The sequence below is a fragment of the Rattus norvegicus genome, chromosome 12 (genome assembly GCF_036323735.1).
Source record: "Rattus norvegicus strain BN/NHsdMcwi chromosome 12, GRCr8, whole genome shotgun sequence".
NCBI lineage: Eukaryota > Metazoa > Chordata > Mammalia > Rodentia > Muridae > Rattus > Rattus norvegicus.
Window position 1 is genome coordinate 14,005,807 of NC_086030.1, and position 17,271 is coordinate 14,023,077.

A 17,271-nucleotide genomic window follows, 5' to 3' on the forward strand; every position below is an offset into this window, starting at 1 on the left:
AGGATGATATTTTCCAGTTCCAACCATTTGCCTACGAATTTCATAAAGCTGTTGTTTTTGATAGCTGAGTAATTTTCCATTGTGTAGATGTACCACATTTTCTGTATCCATTCCTCTGTTGAAGGGCATCTGGGTTCTTTCCAGCTTCTGGCTATTATAAATAAGGCTGCGATGAACATAGTGGAGCATGTGTCTTTTTTATATGTTGGGGCATCTTTTGGGTATATGCCCAAGAGAGGTATAGCTGGATCCTCAGGCAGTTCAATGTCCAATTTTCTGAGGAACCTCCAGACTGATTTCCAGAATGGTTGTACCAGTCTGCAATCCCACCAACAATGGAGGAGTGTTCCTCTTTCTCCACATCCTCGCCAGCATCTGCTGTCACCTGAGTTTTTGATCTTAGCCATTCTCACTGGTGTGAGGTGAAATCTCAGGGTTGTTTTGATTAGCATTTCCCTTATGACTAAAGATGTTGAACATTTCTTTAGGTGTTTCTCAGCCATTCGGCATTCCTCAGCTGTGAATTCTTTGTTTAGCTCTGAACCCCATTTTTTAATAGGGTTATTTATCTCCCTGCAGTCTAACTTCTTGAGTTCTTTGTATATTTTGGATATAAGGCCACTATCTGTTGTAGGATTGGTAAAGATCTTTTCCCAATCTGTTGGTTGCCGATTTGTCCTGACCACAGTGTCCTTTGCCTTACGGAAGCTTTGCAATTTTATGAGATCCCATTTGTCGATTCTTGATCTTAGAGCATAAGCCATTGGTGTTTTGTTCAGGAAATTTTTTCCAGTGCTCATGTGTTCCAGATGCTTCCCTAGTTTTTCTTCTATTAGTTTGAGTGTGTCTGGTTTGATGTGGAGGTCCTTGATCCACTTGGACTTAAGCTTTGTACGGGGTGATAAGCATGGATCAATCTGCATTCTTCTACATGTTGACCTCCAGTTGAACCAGCATCATTTGCTGAAAATGCTATCTTTTTTCCATTGGATGGTTTTGGCTCCTTTGTCAAAAATCAAGTGACCATAGGTGTGTGAGTTCATTTCTGGGTCTTCAATTCTGTTCCACTGTTCTATCTGTCTGTCTCTGTACCAATACCATGCAGTTTTTATCACTATTGCTCTGTAATACTGCTTGAGTTCAGGGATAGTGATTCCCCCTGAAGTCCTTTTATTGTTGAGGATAGTTTTAGCTATCCTGGGTTTTTTGTTATTCCAGATGAATTTGCAAATTGTTCTGTCTAACTCTTTGAAGAATTGGATTGGTATTTTGATGGGGATTGCATTGAATCTGTAGATCGCTTTTGGTAAAATGGCCATTTTTACTATATTAATCCTGCCAATCCATGAGCATGGGAGATCTTTCCATCTTCTGAGGTCTTCTTCAATTTCTTTCTTCAGTGTCTTGAAGTTCTTATTGTACAGATCTTTTACTTGCTTGGTTAAAGTCACACCGAGGTACTTTATATTATTTGGGTCTATTATGAAGGGTGTCGTTTCCCTAATTTCTTTCTCGGCTTGTTTCTCTTTTGTGTAGAGGAAGGCTACTGATTTATTTGAGTTAATTTTATACCCAGCCACTTTGCTGAAGTTGTTTATCAGTTTTAGTAGTTCTCTGGTGGAACTTTTGGGATCACTTAAATAAACTATCATATCATCTGCAAATAGTGATATTTTGACTTCTTCTTTTCCGATCTGTATCCCCTTGACCTCCTTTTGTTGTCTGATTGCTCTGGCTAGAACTTCAAGAACTATATTGAATAAGTAGGGAGAGAGTGGGCAGCCTTGTCTAGTCCCCGATTTTAGTGGGATTGCTTCAAGTTTCTCTCCATTTAGTTGAATGTTAGCAACTGGTTTGCTGTATATGGCTTTTACTATGTTTAGGTATGGGCCTTGAATTCCTATTCTTTCCAGGACTTTTATCATGAAGGGGTGTTGAATTTTGTCAAATGCGTTCTCAGCATCTAATGAAATGATCATGTGGTTTTGTTCTTTCAGTTTGTTTATATAATGGATCACGTTGATGGTTTTCCGTATATTAAACCATCCCTGCATGCCTGGGATGAAGCCTACTTGATCATGGTGGATGATTGTTTTGATGTGCTCTTGGATTCAGTTTGCCAGAATTTTATTGAGTATTTTTGCGTCGATATTCATAAGGGAAATTGGTCTGAAGTTCTCTTTCTTTGTTGTGTCTTTGTGTGGTTTAGGTATAAGAGTAATTGTGGCTTCATAGAAGGAAATCGGGAGTGATCCATCTGTTTCAATTTTGTGGAATAGTTTGGATAATATTGGTGTGAGGTCTTCTATGAAGGTTTGATAGAATTCTGCACTAAACCCATATGGACCTGGGCTCTTTTTGGTTGGGAGACCTTTAATGACTGCTTCTATTTCCTTAGGAGTTATGGGTTGTTTAACTGGTTTATCTGTTCCTGATTTAACTTCGGTACCTGATATTTGTCTAGGAAATTGTCCATTTCCTGTAGATTTTCAAGTTTTGTTGAATATAGGCTTTTATAGTAAGATCTGATGATTTTTTGAATTTCCTCTGAATCTGTAGTTATGTCTCCCTTTTCATTTCTGATTTTGTTAATTTGGACACACTCTCTGGGTCCTCTCGTTAGTCTGGCTAAGGGTTTATCTATCTTGTTGATTTTCTCAAAGAACCAACTTTTGGTTCTGTTGATTCTTTCTATGGTCCTTTTTGTTTCTACTTGGTTGATTTCAGCTCTGAGTTTGATTATTTCCTGCCTTCTACTCCTCCTGGGTGTATTTGCTTCTTTTTGTTCTAGAGCTTTTAGGTGTTCTGTCAAGCTGCTGACATATGCTCTTTCCTGTTTCTTTCTGCAGGCACTCAGCGCTATGAGTTTTCGTCTTAGCACAGCTTTCATTGTGTCCCATTAGTTTGGGTATGTTGTACCTTCATTTTCATTAAATTCTAAAAAGTTTTTAATTTCTTTCTTTATTTCTTCCTTGACCAGGTTATCATTGAGTAGAGCATTGTTCAATTTCCAAGTATATGTGGGCATTCTTCCTTGATTGTTATTGAAGACCAGTTTTAGGCCGTGGTGGTCCGATAGCACGCATGGGATTATTTCTATCTTTCTGTACCTGTTGAGGCCCGTTTTTTGACCAATTATATGGTCAATTTTGGAGAAAGTACCATGAGGAGCTGAGAAGAAGGTATATCCTTTTGCTTTAGGATAGAATGTTCTATAAATATCCGTTAAGTCCATTTGGCTCATGACTTCTCTTAGTCTGTCTACATCTCTGTTCAATTTCTGTTTCCATGATCTGTCCATTGATGACAGTGGGGTGTTGAAATCTCCCACTATTATTGTGTGAGGTGCAATGTGTGTTTTGAGCTTTAGTAAGGTTTCTTTTACATATGTATGTGCCCTTGTATTTGGGGCATAGATATTTAGGATTGAGAGTTCATCTTGGTGGATTTTTCCTTTGATGAATATGAAGTGTCCTTCCTTATCTTTTTTGATGACTTTTAGTTGAAAATTGATTTTATTTGATATTAGAATGGCTACTCCAGCTTGCTTCTTCTGACCATTTGCTTGGAAAATTGTTTTCCAGCCTTTCACTCTGAGGTAATGTCTGTCTTTGTCTCTGAGGTGTGTTTCCTGTAGGCAGCAGAATGCAGGGTCCTCGTTGCGTATCAGTTTGTTAATATATGTCTTTTTATTGGGGAGTTGAGGCCATTGATGTTGAGAGATATTAAGGAATAGTGATTATTGCTTCCCGTTATATTCATATTTGGATGTGAGGTTATGTTTGTGTGCTTTTCTTCTCTTTGTTTTGTTGCCAAGACGATTAGTTTCTTGCTTCTTCTAGGGTATAGCTTGCCTCCTTATGTTGGGCTTTACCCTTTATTATCCTTTGTAGTGCTGGATTTGTAGAAAGATATTGTGTAAATTTGGTTTTGTCATGGAATATCTTGGTTTCTCCATCTATGTTAATTGAGAGTTTTGCAGGATACAATAACCTGGGCTGGCATTTGTGTTCTCTTAGGGTCTGTATGACATCAGTCCAGGATCTTCTGGCCTTCATAGTTTCTGGCGAGAAGTCTGGTGTGATTCTGATAGGTCTGCCTTTATATGTTACTTGACCTTTTTCCCTTACTGCTTTTAATATTCTTTCTTTATTTTGTGCGTTTGGTGTTTTGACTATTATGTGACGGGAGGTGTTTCTTTTCTGGTCCAATCTATTTGGAGTTCTGTAGGCTTCTTGTATGCCTATGGGTATCTCTTTTTTTAGGTTAGGGAAGTTTTCTTCTATGATTTTGTTGAAGCTATTTACTGGTCCATTGAGCTGGGAGTCTTCACTCTCTTTCTATACCTATTATCCTTAGGTTTGATCTTCTCATTGAGTCCTGGATTTCCTGTATGTTTTGGACCAGTAGCTTTTTCCGCTTTACATTATCTTTGACAGTTGAGTCAATGATTTCTATGGAATCTTCTGCTCCTGAGATTCTCTCTTCCATCTCTTGTATTCTGTTGGTGAAGCTTGTATCTACAGCTCCTTGTCTCTTCTTTTGGTTTTCTATATCCAGGGTTGTTTCCATGTGTTCTTTCTTGATTGCTTCTACTTCCATTTTTAATTCCTTTAACTGTTTGATTGTGTTTTCCTGGAATTCTTTCAGGGATTTTTGCGATTCTTTCAGGAATTTTTGCGATTCCTCTCTGTAGGCTTCTACTTGTTTATTAATGTTTTCCTGTGTTTCCCTAAGGGAGTTCTTCACGTCTTTCTTGAAGTCCTCCAGCATCATGATCAAATATGATTTTGAAACTAGATCTTGCTTTTCTGTTGTGTTTGGATATTCCATGTTATTTTTGGTGGGAGAATTGGGCTCCGATGATGCCATGTAGTCTTGGTTTCTGTTGCTTGGGTTCCTGCGCTTGCCTCTCGCCATCAGATTATCTCTAGTGTTACTTTGTTGTGCTCTTTCTGATAGTGGCTAGACTGTCCTATATGCCTGTGTGTCAGGAGTGCTGTAGACCTGTTTTCCTCTCTTTCAGTCAGTTATGGGGACAGAGTGTTCTGCTTTCGGGCATGTAGTTTTTCCTCTCTACGGGTCTTCAACTGTTCCTGTGGGCCTGTGTCTTGAGTTCACCAGGCAGCTTTCTTGCAGCAGAAAAGTTGGTCTTACCTGTGGTCCCGAGGCTAAAGTTCGCTCATGGGGTGCTGCCCACGGGCTCTCTGCAGTGGCAGCAACCAGGAAGATATGCGCCGCCCCTTCCAGGAGCTTCAGTGCACCAGGGTTCCAGATGGCCTTTGGTGTTTTCCTCTGGCGTCCGAGATGTGTGTGCAGAGAGCAGTCTCTTCTGGTTTCCCAGGCCTGTCTGCCTCTCTGAAGGTTTAGCTCTCCCTCCCACGGGATTTGGGTGCAGAGAACTGTTTATCTGGTCTGTTTCCTTCAGGTTCCGGCGGTGTCTCCAGATGGTGCTTTTAATGGCAGAACTGTCTCTCCAGTATCAAATTTTTGAGTGGGAATTTTTTGTGTATGTAACAGTGTCTCATTATATAGCTTGGAATTGTATATATAGCCATATCTCTATCTATCTATCTATCTATCTATCTATCTATCTATCCATCCATCCATCTATCTATCTATCTATCTATCTATCTATCTATCTATCTATCTATCTATCATCTATCTAATCTATCTATCTTCAAACTCTTAAAAGATCTACCTGCCTTTGCCTCCTGAGTGCTGGTATTAAAAGCATGTACTGCCTAGGGCCCTGGCATGGTGGTGCATGCCTTTAATTCTAGCACCCCAGAGGCAGAGGCAGGCAGATCTTTGTGAGTTAGAGGCCAGCCTGGTCTACAGAATGAGTCCAGGACAAGCCAGAGCTACACAGAGAAACAAAAAAAAAATATCAGGAGGAGGTTCCGTGGCCTCAGACTGTCAGAAACAGTGTGTGTCCAACTAGGAGAGCGCTCAGACTTCCATTTAAGATTTGATGACATCCCTTTGGAGTTTTCATTAGAAAGCCTTTGAACTAGATCCTGGTGGTCAGGGCAGAAGTCTGGGGTTTTGCTTTAGAGAAGACTCCAGGAAGGCACAAGTGTCCTTAACCAGCACTCATGGGAAGCTCTGCTTGGTCACAGTAACATAGCACCATCCTGTGTGCACTAGACTAGGATGTTCTTCTTCTGCACTGGGCTCAGGAGCAGCATTTGTTTTCTTCCCGCTGACCAGCTCTGCAGCATTCCTGTATCAGGTTGCCTGCGTGTTGACATTCAGGGAATTCCCACTTACCAGGAAACTCTCAAAACTCCGGTGTCTCCTGCAGTTACATCAATGGTTCTAACCCACCTTTCAATACCTAGACATCCTTGGCTGTTAGACAGAATAATGGTGTTCTGTGTTGATTCTTTTGTAATGTGTTGCTACTCTGAGGACCAGTCTGAGCAGGGCACGGCTGGGACTGAGATAGGATGGTGCTTGCCTTTCACACTCAGACACCACGGCAAATTTTGCTTTTCTAAGCAAAGGTGGACTCACTTTATGGAATCACCATAGGAAGAATGACTTGGCCACAATTATAAAAAAATTGGTACCATGTGAAATGAATGGCTGATATTTTTGTAGCTAGTGTAGTAGAAACAATTCAAGCTTAGCCTCATCTAGTTAACAAATAAATGAGCCTCAGCTTATGGTTATTTTATTGAAATTTGATTATTACCTGGGGGGGGGCGTGGATCACCCCTGACCTACTCTTCTGTCAGCCTGGTTACCTCCCCAGTGGCGTATATCAGGTACTTGCTGTTTTTCCTGGCCATGTGCTTATCATCAATCTCCCCTCACAGTCCTCTTTCTCTCTCTTTTTCTTTCTCCTTCTCCCTCTGTTCTCTCCTTCTCCAACCAGGTCATTCCAAACCCTCCAGTCTGATCCTGGCCCACAGTTAAAGCATGGCCGGAAAGTAGTGAGGTCAGCTCCTGGGTGCATGCATGTTGGAGTTATCGTTTTGTGTACTGTGTAAAGACGGTCTTTGTATTATTCTAACACCGATTCCTGTACCAGCAGAGATCTGATTACAGGCTGGACTTTGGCACTGTTACTCATATGGCTATATCATATCTTGTAAACAGCCCCTGCAACACCTTCTGGTTGGTTTAATAGAGAGCCAAAAGGCCAATATCTGAGGCAGGAGATGAAAGGCAAGACTTTTTGGGAGAGATAGTACTCAGAGCAAGAGTCAGGGACAGGATACACAGCCAGATACACAGTGAGTTTACAAAACTGAAGAGAGGTAATGAACAATGTGGAAGAAGCAGATTAATATAAATGGGTTAGTTAGTTATAAGAGTTAGTAGGGAACAAGCCTCAGCTAAGGCCTAAATCTTTCATAATTAATAAAAGGTTTTCCTGTTTTGTTCAGGAGCTGGCAGGCCAAGAAAGTCACATACATGTGAGCTGCTCTCGTTTAAGATTTCATGTCCTAAAGACTCCAGTTGTCAGTCAGGTCTTACGTTTTATAGCTAGAAGTTGACTACAGGCCTGAGTTCTAAAGTAGACCCTCATTGCTTCATAGCTGACTAAGGACACCTTATATACCCTGGGGAAAGGAAACACCCATGAAAGAGATCGTGGAATGGTAGAGCAGGCCCCTTGCACATATCTTGAACTCCAGCCTTCTGAGAAAAACATGGTGACAGAAGTTCTGCAACTTCTATTTTGTTTTATTTTTATATCTGCCACTCTGTGGGTTCTATTTGAATCCTTCTCCTGTTTTCTAACAATATCTTCTTTGGCTCAGCTTCTCCTGGATGAATTGTTTTTTTAATCTTCACTCTGCTCAATCTTGTTTCTTCTCTTTCCCAGCCCTACTTAACCGTCTTCCTGCACTGTCTGTCATCTCTAATGCTGTCTTTTGGACCCCATTCTTCTGCTGGCTGGGACCCTACTCTCATCCTACTGCAATCCCACTCTTGATATTTCCCCTGGAGCAGCTTTGCCTCTGAGGTAGGAAACAGAGGCATCTGAAGAATCCTATTAGCTATGTTAAGTTGCATATCTTTTTTTTTTACATAAGCCATTATTTTAGTTTCCCTTTGAAATCTTCATGTTATAATTCTGGATGCACAATAAATCCTCGGGAAGTCAAAATGCTCCTTTGAAAACCATTCCTTCTGTCCCTGAAGGCAAAGAACCATAAGCTCCAGTAGTTATTTTCTAACATTGACAGAGTAAGATGCTTATCCATGCCCAAGTCTACAGCGGCACTTCCTGTGGTAGCATGCATTAGATCTGCAATGCTTAGTTCAGGTTTTTCTGCCTGCTTATTTCCTGGCTGACAAGAGGCAAATGGCTTGTACTTTTTGCTGCGGGGCCTTGAGCTAGCATACCCTCCCATTTCATTTCCTGATGGCAAGAAATTGTCTTGGATATCTCTCTAGGACACTCATTCATCCAGTGGCAACCCTTAACACAGCACCTGCACAGCCTTGGAAGCCTAGACCTTCTTTCTGACTTACATTTAGAAAAATCATTGCTTTTAAAATTTTGTTTCAAATTTCCCTATTTTCCACAATTAAAGCACTAAGTGTTTTGATATCAGAGACTTCCAGCTATTACCTGAACTATTATATATATGTATATATATATATGTATATATATAATGTGTTTGAACCAATATCTTATTTTCTTTATCCATTCATCTATGGCTGCTGCCTGTGCCTTCAGTTGTCTTAGGACTTTTTAAACATTCTGTACTCATAGTTTCAAATGCTAGGGCCTCTATCAATACCTGTTTTGCTTCAGAGTCAGATATAGTTTTGTTTACTGCTGAGACCAATCTTTGTAAAAAAAAATCAGTGAAGGCTTCCTCTGAGCTTTGTATAATTTTTGTAAATGATGTGAACTCCTTTTCTAGCTCTTCAAGTTTGTCTCAAGCTCTTAGAGCTGCTAAATGACACTGTTCTAGGATTGCGTCTTCAGATTGAATCCATTCTTGTATATCAGCATACCAACCTTCTTCCATCTACTGGCCTCTTGCTATATTCATTCCCCTCATTCTATCTCACTGTTTCAAATTCCTGACTTCTCTCCTCCATGACAGTTATTGCAATTGAGGGCTAGCCTGTAGTACAGTTAATTGAGGGCTAGCCTGTAGTACAGTTAATTGAGGGCTAGCCTGTAGTACAGTTAATTGAGAGCTAGCCTGTAGTACAGTTGCTACCAATCCCCCTGGTCTTGGGGAATAGTTCTATTTTAATAGCCTAATTGTTTAGGGTTTGTTTCACATAGAGAGGACGCATCCTGTGAGATATCATTGCCTCTTTAAAATGCTGTAGGTTTGTCATTCCTATTTCACCATAATCTTGTGAATCATCCCCATTAGCAGGCGTTTGCTGTATAAGGACTAGGAATGCTGTTGGTAATTTGATGACCTAGGACTGCCCATCCTCAAAGGGTGCTGTGGGTTTAACCCTGTCTCCTAAACAAGGCTGCCTCATCTGACCATTGTCCTGCTTTTTCGTTTCTTTGACTTGACTGTCCTTTGGCACAGTTCCTTCCCCTCTTTCCTCCTGGGGGGAACTTCCTCTCTCTGGTTTAGTCACTGGGAATAACCCTATTTGTTCTCTTTTTTCTTGTGTTTGACATTTTTTCTTTCCGTTTTTTGATTCTCAAGTTTCTCTAATTCCATCCACATTTTTCCTGTTGCTCAGCTAACTCTTTTCTCTGGGAACTCACCTCCCCACTCGGGGAGAGCCCGGTTAGGGCCGCGGGAGGCCCCAGTCTCAGACCTTCCCAGGGACCGATGGAGTGACGAGCACTCAGCGCGTGGTCCCGCTGATGAGCTTCCCCCGCCCCCTAGCTAACTCTTTTATAAGCAAAAATAGCCCTAAACCAGGAAAAGAAGAAAAATTGCTGCTTAAAACCTTGCGTTGCTTCACCTGCCTCAGCAAACACCTGCAGCTTTTTGGAACAAAGTATCCATCCTGCCCTTTCCTGCCTTTGGCTCTACCTTTACTTGAAATCAAGCCTCCTAACTCCACCTCCAGAGCGCTAGGATTCACAGGCATGTGTCACTAAGCCTGGCCTCACTGTCTCACCTTAGTTTTAAATGTGTATGTTGTTTTGACTTCATGCATGTCTGTGCACCATGTACATGGGTTGCCTGAAGAGCCCAGAATAGGGCATTGGATCCGTGGAACTGGAGTTACAGATGACTGTGAGCCTCCATGTGGTTGCTGGAAGTCAAACCAATCCTCTGCTCTTAACCACTGAGCCATCTTTTCAGTCCCTTCTCAAACGCTCCTATCCATAAGATTGTGGGACGGGTAGAGCCAGGAAATAAAAGATTGGGGGATGGAGTCTAGCCAGGAAATGAAAGCTTATGTGTTGCATCAGGAAGCTCACACACACACATTTCCATTGGATCCTTCACCTGCTCAAGGAGGGAAGAGGTGAGTTTTCTAGGATCTCTGAAACAACATACATGAGCCAATCACCTGAAGGACACAGTTGCTTGGAACCCATAGACAAGAACAGTTCCTTCAACAGGCACAGCACCGAGGAAGTGCAAGAACAGCTTAAACTTTTTATTCCAGATCATCCTGATAATTCCTTCCCCCATACCTTTAGATACCTCTAAAAAGAACTTGCCTTTGCTCCACCCAACGGCTGACTCAGACAGATACAGACACCCACAGCCAAACAGTGGATGGAGCCTGGGGACTCTTATGGAAGAATAGGAGGAAGGATTGCAGGCCCTGAAGCGATAGAAACTCCACAGGAAGACCTACAGAGTTGACTAACCTGCACCCTTGGGGTTCTCAGGACTGAACCATCAACCAAAGAAAAAACATACATAGGCTGGACCTAGGCCTCCTCGCACATATGTAGCAGATATGTAGCTTGGTCTTCATGTGGATCCCTAACAACTGGAGTGGGAGGACTATCCCAAAACTTGTCATCTGTATGTGGGATATATTCTTCTAGCTGGACCACCTTGTCTGGGGAATGGAAGCATTTAGCCTCATGGAGATATGAGTGCCAGGGTGGGAAGATACCCAGGGTGGCCCCTACCTTCTCAGAGGGGAAGAGAAGGGAGAGAGAAGAAGAATCATGGGAGGAGGTTACTGGGAGGGGGCAGTGAGTGGGATGTAAAGTAAGTTAAAACATTTTTAAAATATAATAAAGTAATTAGCCTCTGTTTGCCAATGAGACACGAAGACCAGTTTTGTGAGTTTTTAGTTGTTTCTGCCCTAGTTAGGAAGCAGTCATTATGTAACTGAACAATAACAAGTTTCATTCTATTTGTCTTCCCAGGGCATGTGGAAATTTGATGATGACTGCTATAAAAAGTATGGAAAAATATGGGGGTAAGTCCTCTGGAATCTTCTATTCTGCATCCTTATTAGGATAATGCACTCCCCTGCACGAAGACAGTGTGAGCACACCGCTCTTGGGGGTGAAGCCTTTTAATGTGGCACATGTCACAGGTATCAAGTTGGACAGCGTGAATTCAGTGGAAAGGGTTGCCTGTCATGACACCCTCTGGGATTTGGTAGCCCAAAAACCCCAGGTTTACCACCTTTCCCTTCTAATATATTAAGGCTATATTCACAACCTTGAAGCACATGTTCAGGAACATGAAGCAGTCCTTACAATTCTGTGCATGCAGTCGTAGCTGATGTCAGTTCAGATGTAGGACTGTACTGCTGTATCCAGAAAATAATTTCACGGGAGTCATCTGCTGCTGCCTCTGGCTCTTACAATCCTTCTACCCCATCTTCCAGGATAATACCAGAGCCTTGAAAGGGGGAGGGTTGCTGGATAGTTTTATGTCAACTAGACACGTGCTGAAGTCATCTGAGAGGAGGGAACCTTGACTGAGAAAATGCCTCCATAAGATTGGGCTGCAGCCAAGGCTGCAGGATATTTTCTTAATTAATGATTGATGGGGATGACCCAGCCCATTGTGGGTGATGCCATCCCAGGACTGGAAGTTCTGCGAGTTCTATAAAAACGTAGGCTGAGCAAGCCAGTAAGTAGCATTCCTCTTTGGCCTCTGCATCAGCTTCTGCCTTCAGGTTCCTGTCCTGTTTGAGTTCCTGTCCTGACTTCCTTCAATAATGAACACAGATACGGAAATGAAAGAGGAGTATAGCCTTTCTTCCCGCAACTGGCTTTTTGGTTCTGGTATTTCATTACAGCAACAGTAACACTGACTAAGGGAATGACAGTGATGTCCCATATAAGACCAACACTCCACAATCTCTTACTCTTTGCATGTCAAGCAGTTGTGGCTCTCTGTGCTAATCACCATGTTCTGCTAAAACAGCACTTTTCAACCTGTGTGTCATGACCATCAGAAAACACATGGTCAGATGGTCAGAAGGCTCCACACCTAGCTGAAAAGTTGGTAAATCATGGCTTGATAGGAAGACAAGTTTTCTTCAGGGATGGGTCCCCAAACAGCTATTCCATGCTCCAGTAGGTGGCCCTACATGCATGCACATACTGGCAGCAGTAAGTAGGTTTAAAGAGAGAACACATGAAGTTGGAGGGGAAGGGCAATGACAGGAATTAGAGGGGAGAAAATAGGAGTTGCTATATTAGTCACCAGTGGTTCCTCGGCTATGGATGGGACTTCCCGCCAACCTTCCCTCTGCATGCCAGGATTTTTGTCTTGAGCTTATGAAGGTCTTGTGCATGCTGTGACAACCATGGTGGACCCATCTATACAACAGCCCCATTGTGTTCAGACCAGTTTCCTGGTAATCCTCTGCTTCTAGAATCTTTCTCCCCACTTCTGCCCTGAGTGTTGGGAGGAGAATCTGCTACTATCATTCTGCTAAATGGACATAGCTTTGAATGGACTCCAGATGACTTGTTAGAGCTCACCTCTTGGTTCTCATCAGCAAAGCTCCTTTCTTCAGTAGATCATGATTTCCATGGAGATCCACTAATGGTCAATGTGCACACACTAAGAGATTGCAGATTGCTCAGCCCTGAAATGAGGCCTTTGTGTAACAATTTTGCTTCTTGTCCACTAATTAAATTCAAGATAAGAACTTTGCTAGAAGTATATATGGGTATTTCCTGCCCATCTAATTCTGCTGACATTGAAGAAGAACTGCAGGGATTTATTCAGTCATGGTTTACTCCCCCAAGGTTAAGTCTTCAGTGGTTTTGTTGATTGGCTAAGCCAACTGTACAATCCTTTCCTCTCAGTACACCTGGTGCTTTGGAGACTTGGAGGAGGTGCCCCTCATGCACTGTGAGACACAAAAACATGGGGGAAGTCTCTGATTTTTCATCTCCTCTCATCCATCCTCAGAAACCACAGGCCTGGATACAGGGTTTGCTGAGGTGACACAGCCCATAGAGACCATGTGACCAATGCTAGGCATGTGCTGTATTACCCTCTAGTGTTCCCGAAGTAACTGCATCTGCAATATTATTACAAACAGAATAGTTTGTCTCTAAGTTTCCTCTGATACACACTGTTTTGACTTTGGAATAATTTATTCATTTTACCTAAATATTTTATATCTCTGGAGGTAAAATCCAGTGCCACACACTTGATAGACAAGGACTCTACCACTGAGCCATAGCCCCAACACAGATACTGAAATATTTAAACACTCAAGAATGGTAATAGCAAAAACCAGGATGCCTTTGAAGGACTGTTTTGTCCTAATTGCCTCTTCCCTGCTTCAGCTACATAAGACTTCATTTCATAAGACTCTAATGGCTTCTACAGTCAGAACTTGAACTAGGAGTTCATACTATTGTGCTTTATACAGCTGAGGGTGTGCACTGTGCATCAGAACTTGAGACTGAAACCCTGTGTGTGACTTCTGCTGTAGAATCTGGCTTCTGAGGTTCAGTCCATTCTGTTTTCCTACCTCAGGTTTTATGAGGGCCCACAGCCTTTTTTGGCTATCATGGATCCAGAGATCATCAAAATGGTGCTGGTGAAAGAATGTTACTCAGTCTTCACAAACCGTCGGGTAGGCATCCTGATTTTAGAAATATAAACCTTTACTATTGTCTTACTTGGTCAGTGTTCTACTGCTGTGAAGAGATACCATAACCACTACAACTCTAATAAAGGAAAACATTTAATCAGGCCTGGCTTATAGTTTCAGAGGTTTAGTCCATTGTCATCATGGTGGGAAGAATGGTGACATGCAGGCAAACATGGTGCTGAAGAGGTAGCTAAGGGTTCTACATCAAGATCAATAGGCAACAGGAAGAAAGAAACACCAGACCTGGCTTGGGTTTCACCCTCAGTGACAAACTTCCTCTAACAAGGCCATACTTCCTAATCCCTGTCATAGTACTACTCCTAATGGCCATGCACTCAAATATATGAGCTGTGTGAGCAATTTCTATTCAAACCACTACCACAATCTATTAAATTTAAAATTTCAAGATAATTATATAATAATGGTAAAGAGCCATGACCATTCTCAGGAAAGTTCTTGGTGCTCTTAAGGTCTGTCTGTCTGCCTATCTATCTATCTATCTATCTATCTATCTATCTATCTATCTATCTATCTCAGTTCTACTTTTTCTACTTTCATTTCTGTTGCATTCCATTTCTGCACCCTCTGGGGGCTAGAGAGATGGCTCAGCAGTTAAGAACACTAACTCCTCTTCCAGAGGTCCTGAATTCAATTCCTAGCAACCACATGGTGGCTCACAACCATTTGTAATGGGACCCGATGCCCTCTTATGGTGTGCCTGAAGAAGCTATAGTGTATTCATATACGTAAAATAAGTAAATAATTCTAAAAAGAAAGAACTCTGATCAAAAGCAACGTAGCAGAGGAAAGGATTCAGTGACTGACACTTCCAAGTCACACTCTATTATGGAATGAAGTCAAGACTGAGCTCAAGTATGAGCTTGAAGCAAAATATCATGAAGGAAAGCTACCTACTGGCTTGCTCAGACTCATGATAAGCTAGCTTCCGTATAAAGCACAGGACTTAGGGATAGTACTGCCATAAGTAGACTGGGCCTTCCTGCATCAATTAGTAATCAAGACAATCCCCCATAGACATGACCACAGGCCAGTGTGATAGAGGTAATTCCTTATTCAAGGCTCTTTTCTTAGATGACTGACTCCAGGCTGTGTCAAGTTGACGATGATAACTAGGACACAACTGATACACAAAGGAGGTTGACCTTGATACTGTTTACAGCTTACATTTTTCTGATTTGTGTGGGTATATGTGTAGCTTTCTGCAGTTTGTCATATTTTCTAAATCTAAAGGTGACATTCATGCGGTCAAGACACAGGACTGTCCCTTCTTCACCATTGAGTTTTCTCTTGCAAGTGTGTTCTAGTGGCCATACGTAGCCTGTTTCTCTTCCTCATAGCATCTGATTCAATTTTCTTTTTATAAATGTGCTTTCAGCGTCATATCTGATTATGTTTTGTTTAGTACTCTTTTTTTTTCGGAGCTGGGGACCAAACCCAGGGCCTTGTGCTTTTTAGGCAAGCGCTCTACCACTGAGCTAAATCCCCAACCCCAGTACTCTTATTTTAATAAGGTTTCATGTGTCCCTGCTTCAACCTTCAACCTCTCAAGTCCTGGGGTTCCCAGCATGTGCCACCCACCTGATTTATGCAGTGCTAAGGATCAAGCCAAATGCTTCACGTATGCCAGGCAAGCACTCTGCCAACTGAGCCACATTCTCAGTCATGCATAGCACTCTTATCTTTTTAAAAATATATGCACATAGTTTTATACTTTATATGATTTGTACTTTGGGGTATAAGTGTGAAACTCAGGTTGTACCAACCATGTCTAGTTTTTTGTATATCATTTAGGGAAAACTGTTCCCTCCATAGAATTCTTGTAATATTATCAAAACCTATTCAGAGGCTAAAGAGGTAGCTTAGTGGTTAAAGAGCACTGGATTTTCTTCCGGAAAACCCAGGTTCAATTCCCAGAACGCACAATTAACAACTATTTGCAACTCTAGCTTCAGGGATCCACTGCTCTCTTCTAGCCTCTGCGAGAACTATAAACATGTGGTACATAGACACACATATAGGAAAACACACACATGAAGCAAATAAGTCTAAAGTTTTTTCTTATTGACCTATTTGTATGAAATATTTTCTCATTATATATTTTCTTCCATTGATCACAATGTCTTTCTATCCTCTAGGATCATATCTTATTGACAACTGGTTCTGTACATCAAGTGGATTCATTCTCCCCACTTTTTAAAGTTAATTGAAATATTCTTGACCCTTTATCTTTCTAGCAAAAGTCATAACAAGCTTGTATACACTGATAATGATCTCAGTTTGATGCAAAATTGAAACTGACCCATGAGTAAATGAACATATTTTCTGTGTTGGGTCATCTATTGTGACTATTGTGTGCTCTACACTTTTATAGATTTCTTTTGATTGCCACATGGAAATTTTATGTTTCAGCTGAAAACCCTGTACATGTTTTGTAAAGTTTATTTCCTAAGTAAAAATGACTTAACATATAACATTTCTGGACATATTTGAATATTATGTAATATTCTTGAATTTTTTTCTCATATAATTGATGTTAAATACAATTGATTTTTAATTGCTGTTGTATCATAGAACAATTGCCAAACTCACATATTATTCCTATAAATTCTGTGTGTTATTTTATATGTTCTGCACAGACAATTATGTGGCCTGAAAATAATATTTTTGCTTATTGATTTCCAATCTGTATGCTTTCTATTTTGTTTTCATGCCTTAGTGCATTAGCTGGCAATTCTAGAAAGAGACTGAATGACAGTGGCAAGAGCAGACTTTTTAAGATTGCTACCAAATTAGTGAATAAAGCATTCAGGCTTTCACCACTAAGTATGATATTGACTGAAGTATTTTATATGTTCACATGTACATATATATGTAAATAGATAGATGTAGACATTCCATCGATCCAATGTTCATTGACGTACATGAAGGAAAAAAGTTCCTAGCAGAGAAATAGAATTATATTTCCATTTCCTTGTGTCCATGTATGGAAATTAATATAAAATAATTGCATTATCAAGGAATATCAAGTAAATACTTTATAGCATCTACAGGTTTTTTAAAACTTGACTTCAAAGCATCATCCCTATTCTTCAATTCCTTACACTATTTACAGTAGTAAACTTTGCTAAGGCCAGTTGCTGTCTGTTACTAGTCCATTCTTTTTTGTCTGCACAGTTTTGAAAGATACTGTAGGGCTGTCCTATCTGCTCTCATGGATTCTGCAAGGGTGATTTTCATTTAAAATGAGAT

The 17,271-nt window shown here is 41.1% G+C and overlaps 2 protein-coding genes across 3 annotated transcripts in view; one reads left to right on the forward strand and one right to left on the reverse strand.

Annotated features, from left to right (window-relative positions):
* The window catches only part of Hint1l2 (histidine triad nucleotide binding protein 1 like 2), an 865,401-nt gene that overhangs the window by 223,546 nt on the left and 624,584 nt on the right, over positions 1-17,271 (reverse strand). The window lies entirely within an intron of this gene.
* Cyp3a18 (cytochrome P450, family 3, subfamily a, polypeptide 18) overlaps positions 1-17,271 on the forward strand; it is a 49,874-nt gene that overhangs the window by 11,495 nt on the left and 21,108 nt on the right. The window contains exons 3-4 of one of the 2 annotated variants that reach the window (NM_145782.2): positions 11,294-11,346; positions 13,884-13,983. In NM_145782.2, coding sequence (NP_665725.2) covers positions 11,294-11,346; positions 13,884-13,983 — 153 coding nt within the window. Of the gene's footprint in view, positions 1-11,293; positions 11,347-13,883; positions 13,984-17,271 lie in introns of those variants that run through there. The other variant, XM_039089108.2, reaches the window with a different exon arrangement.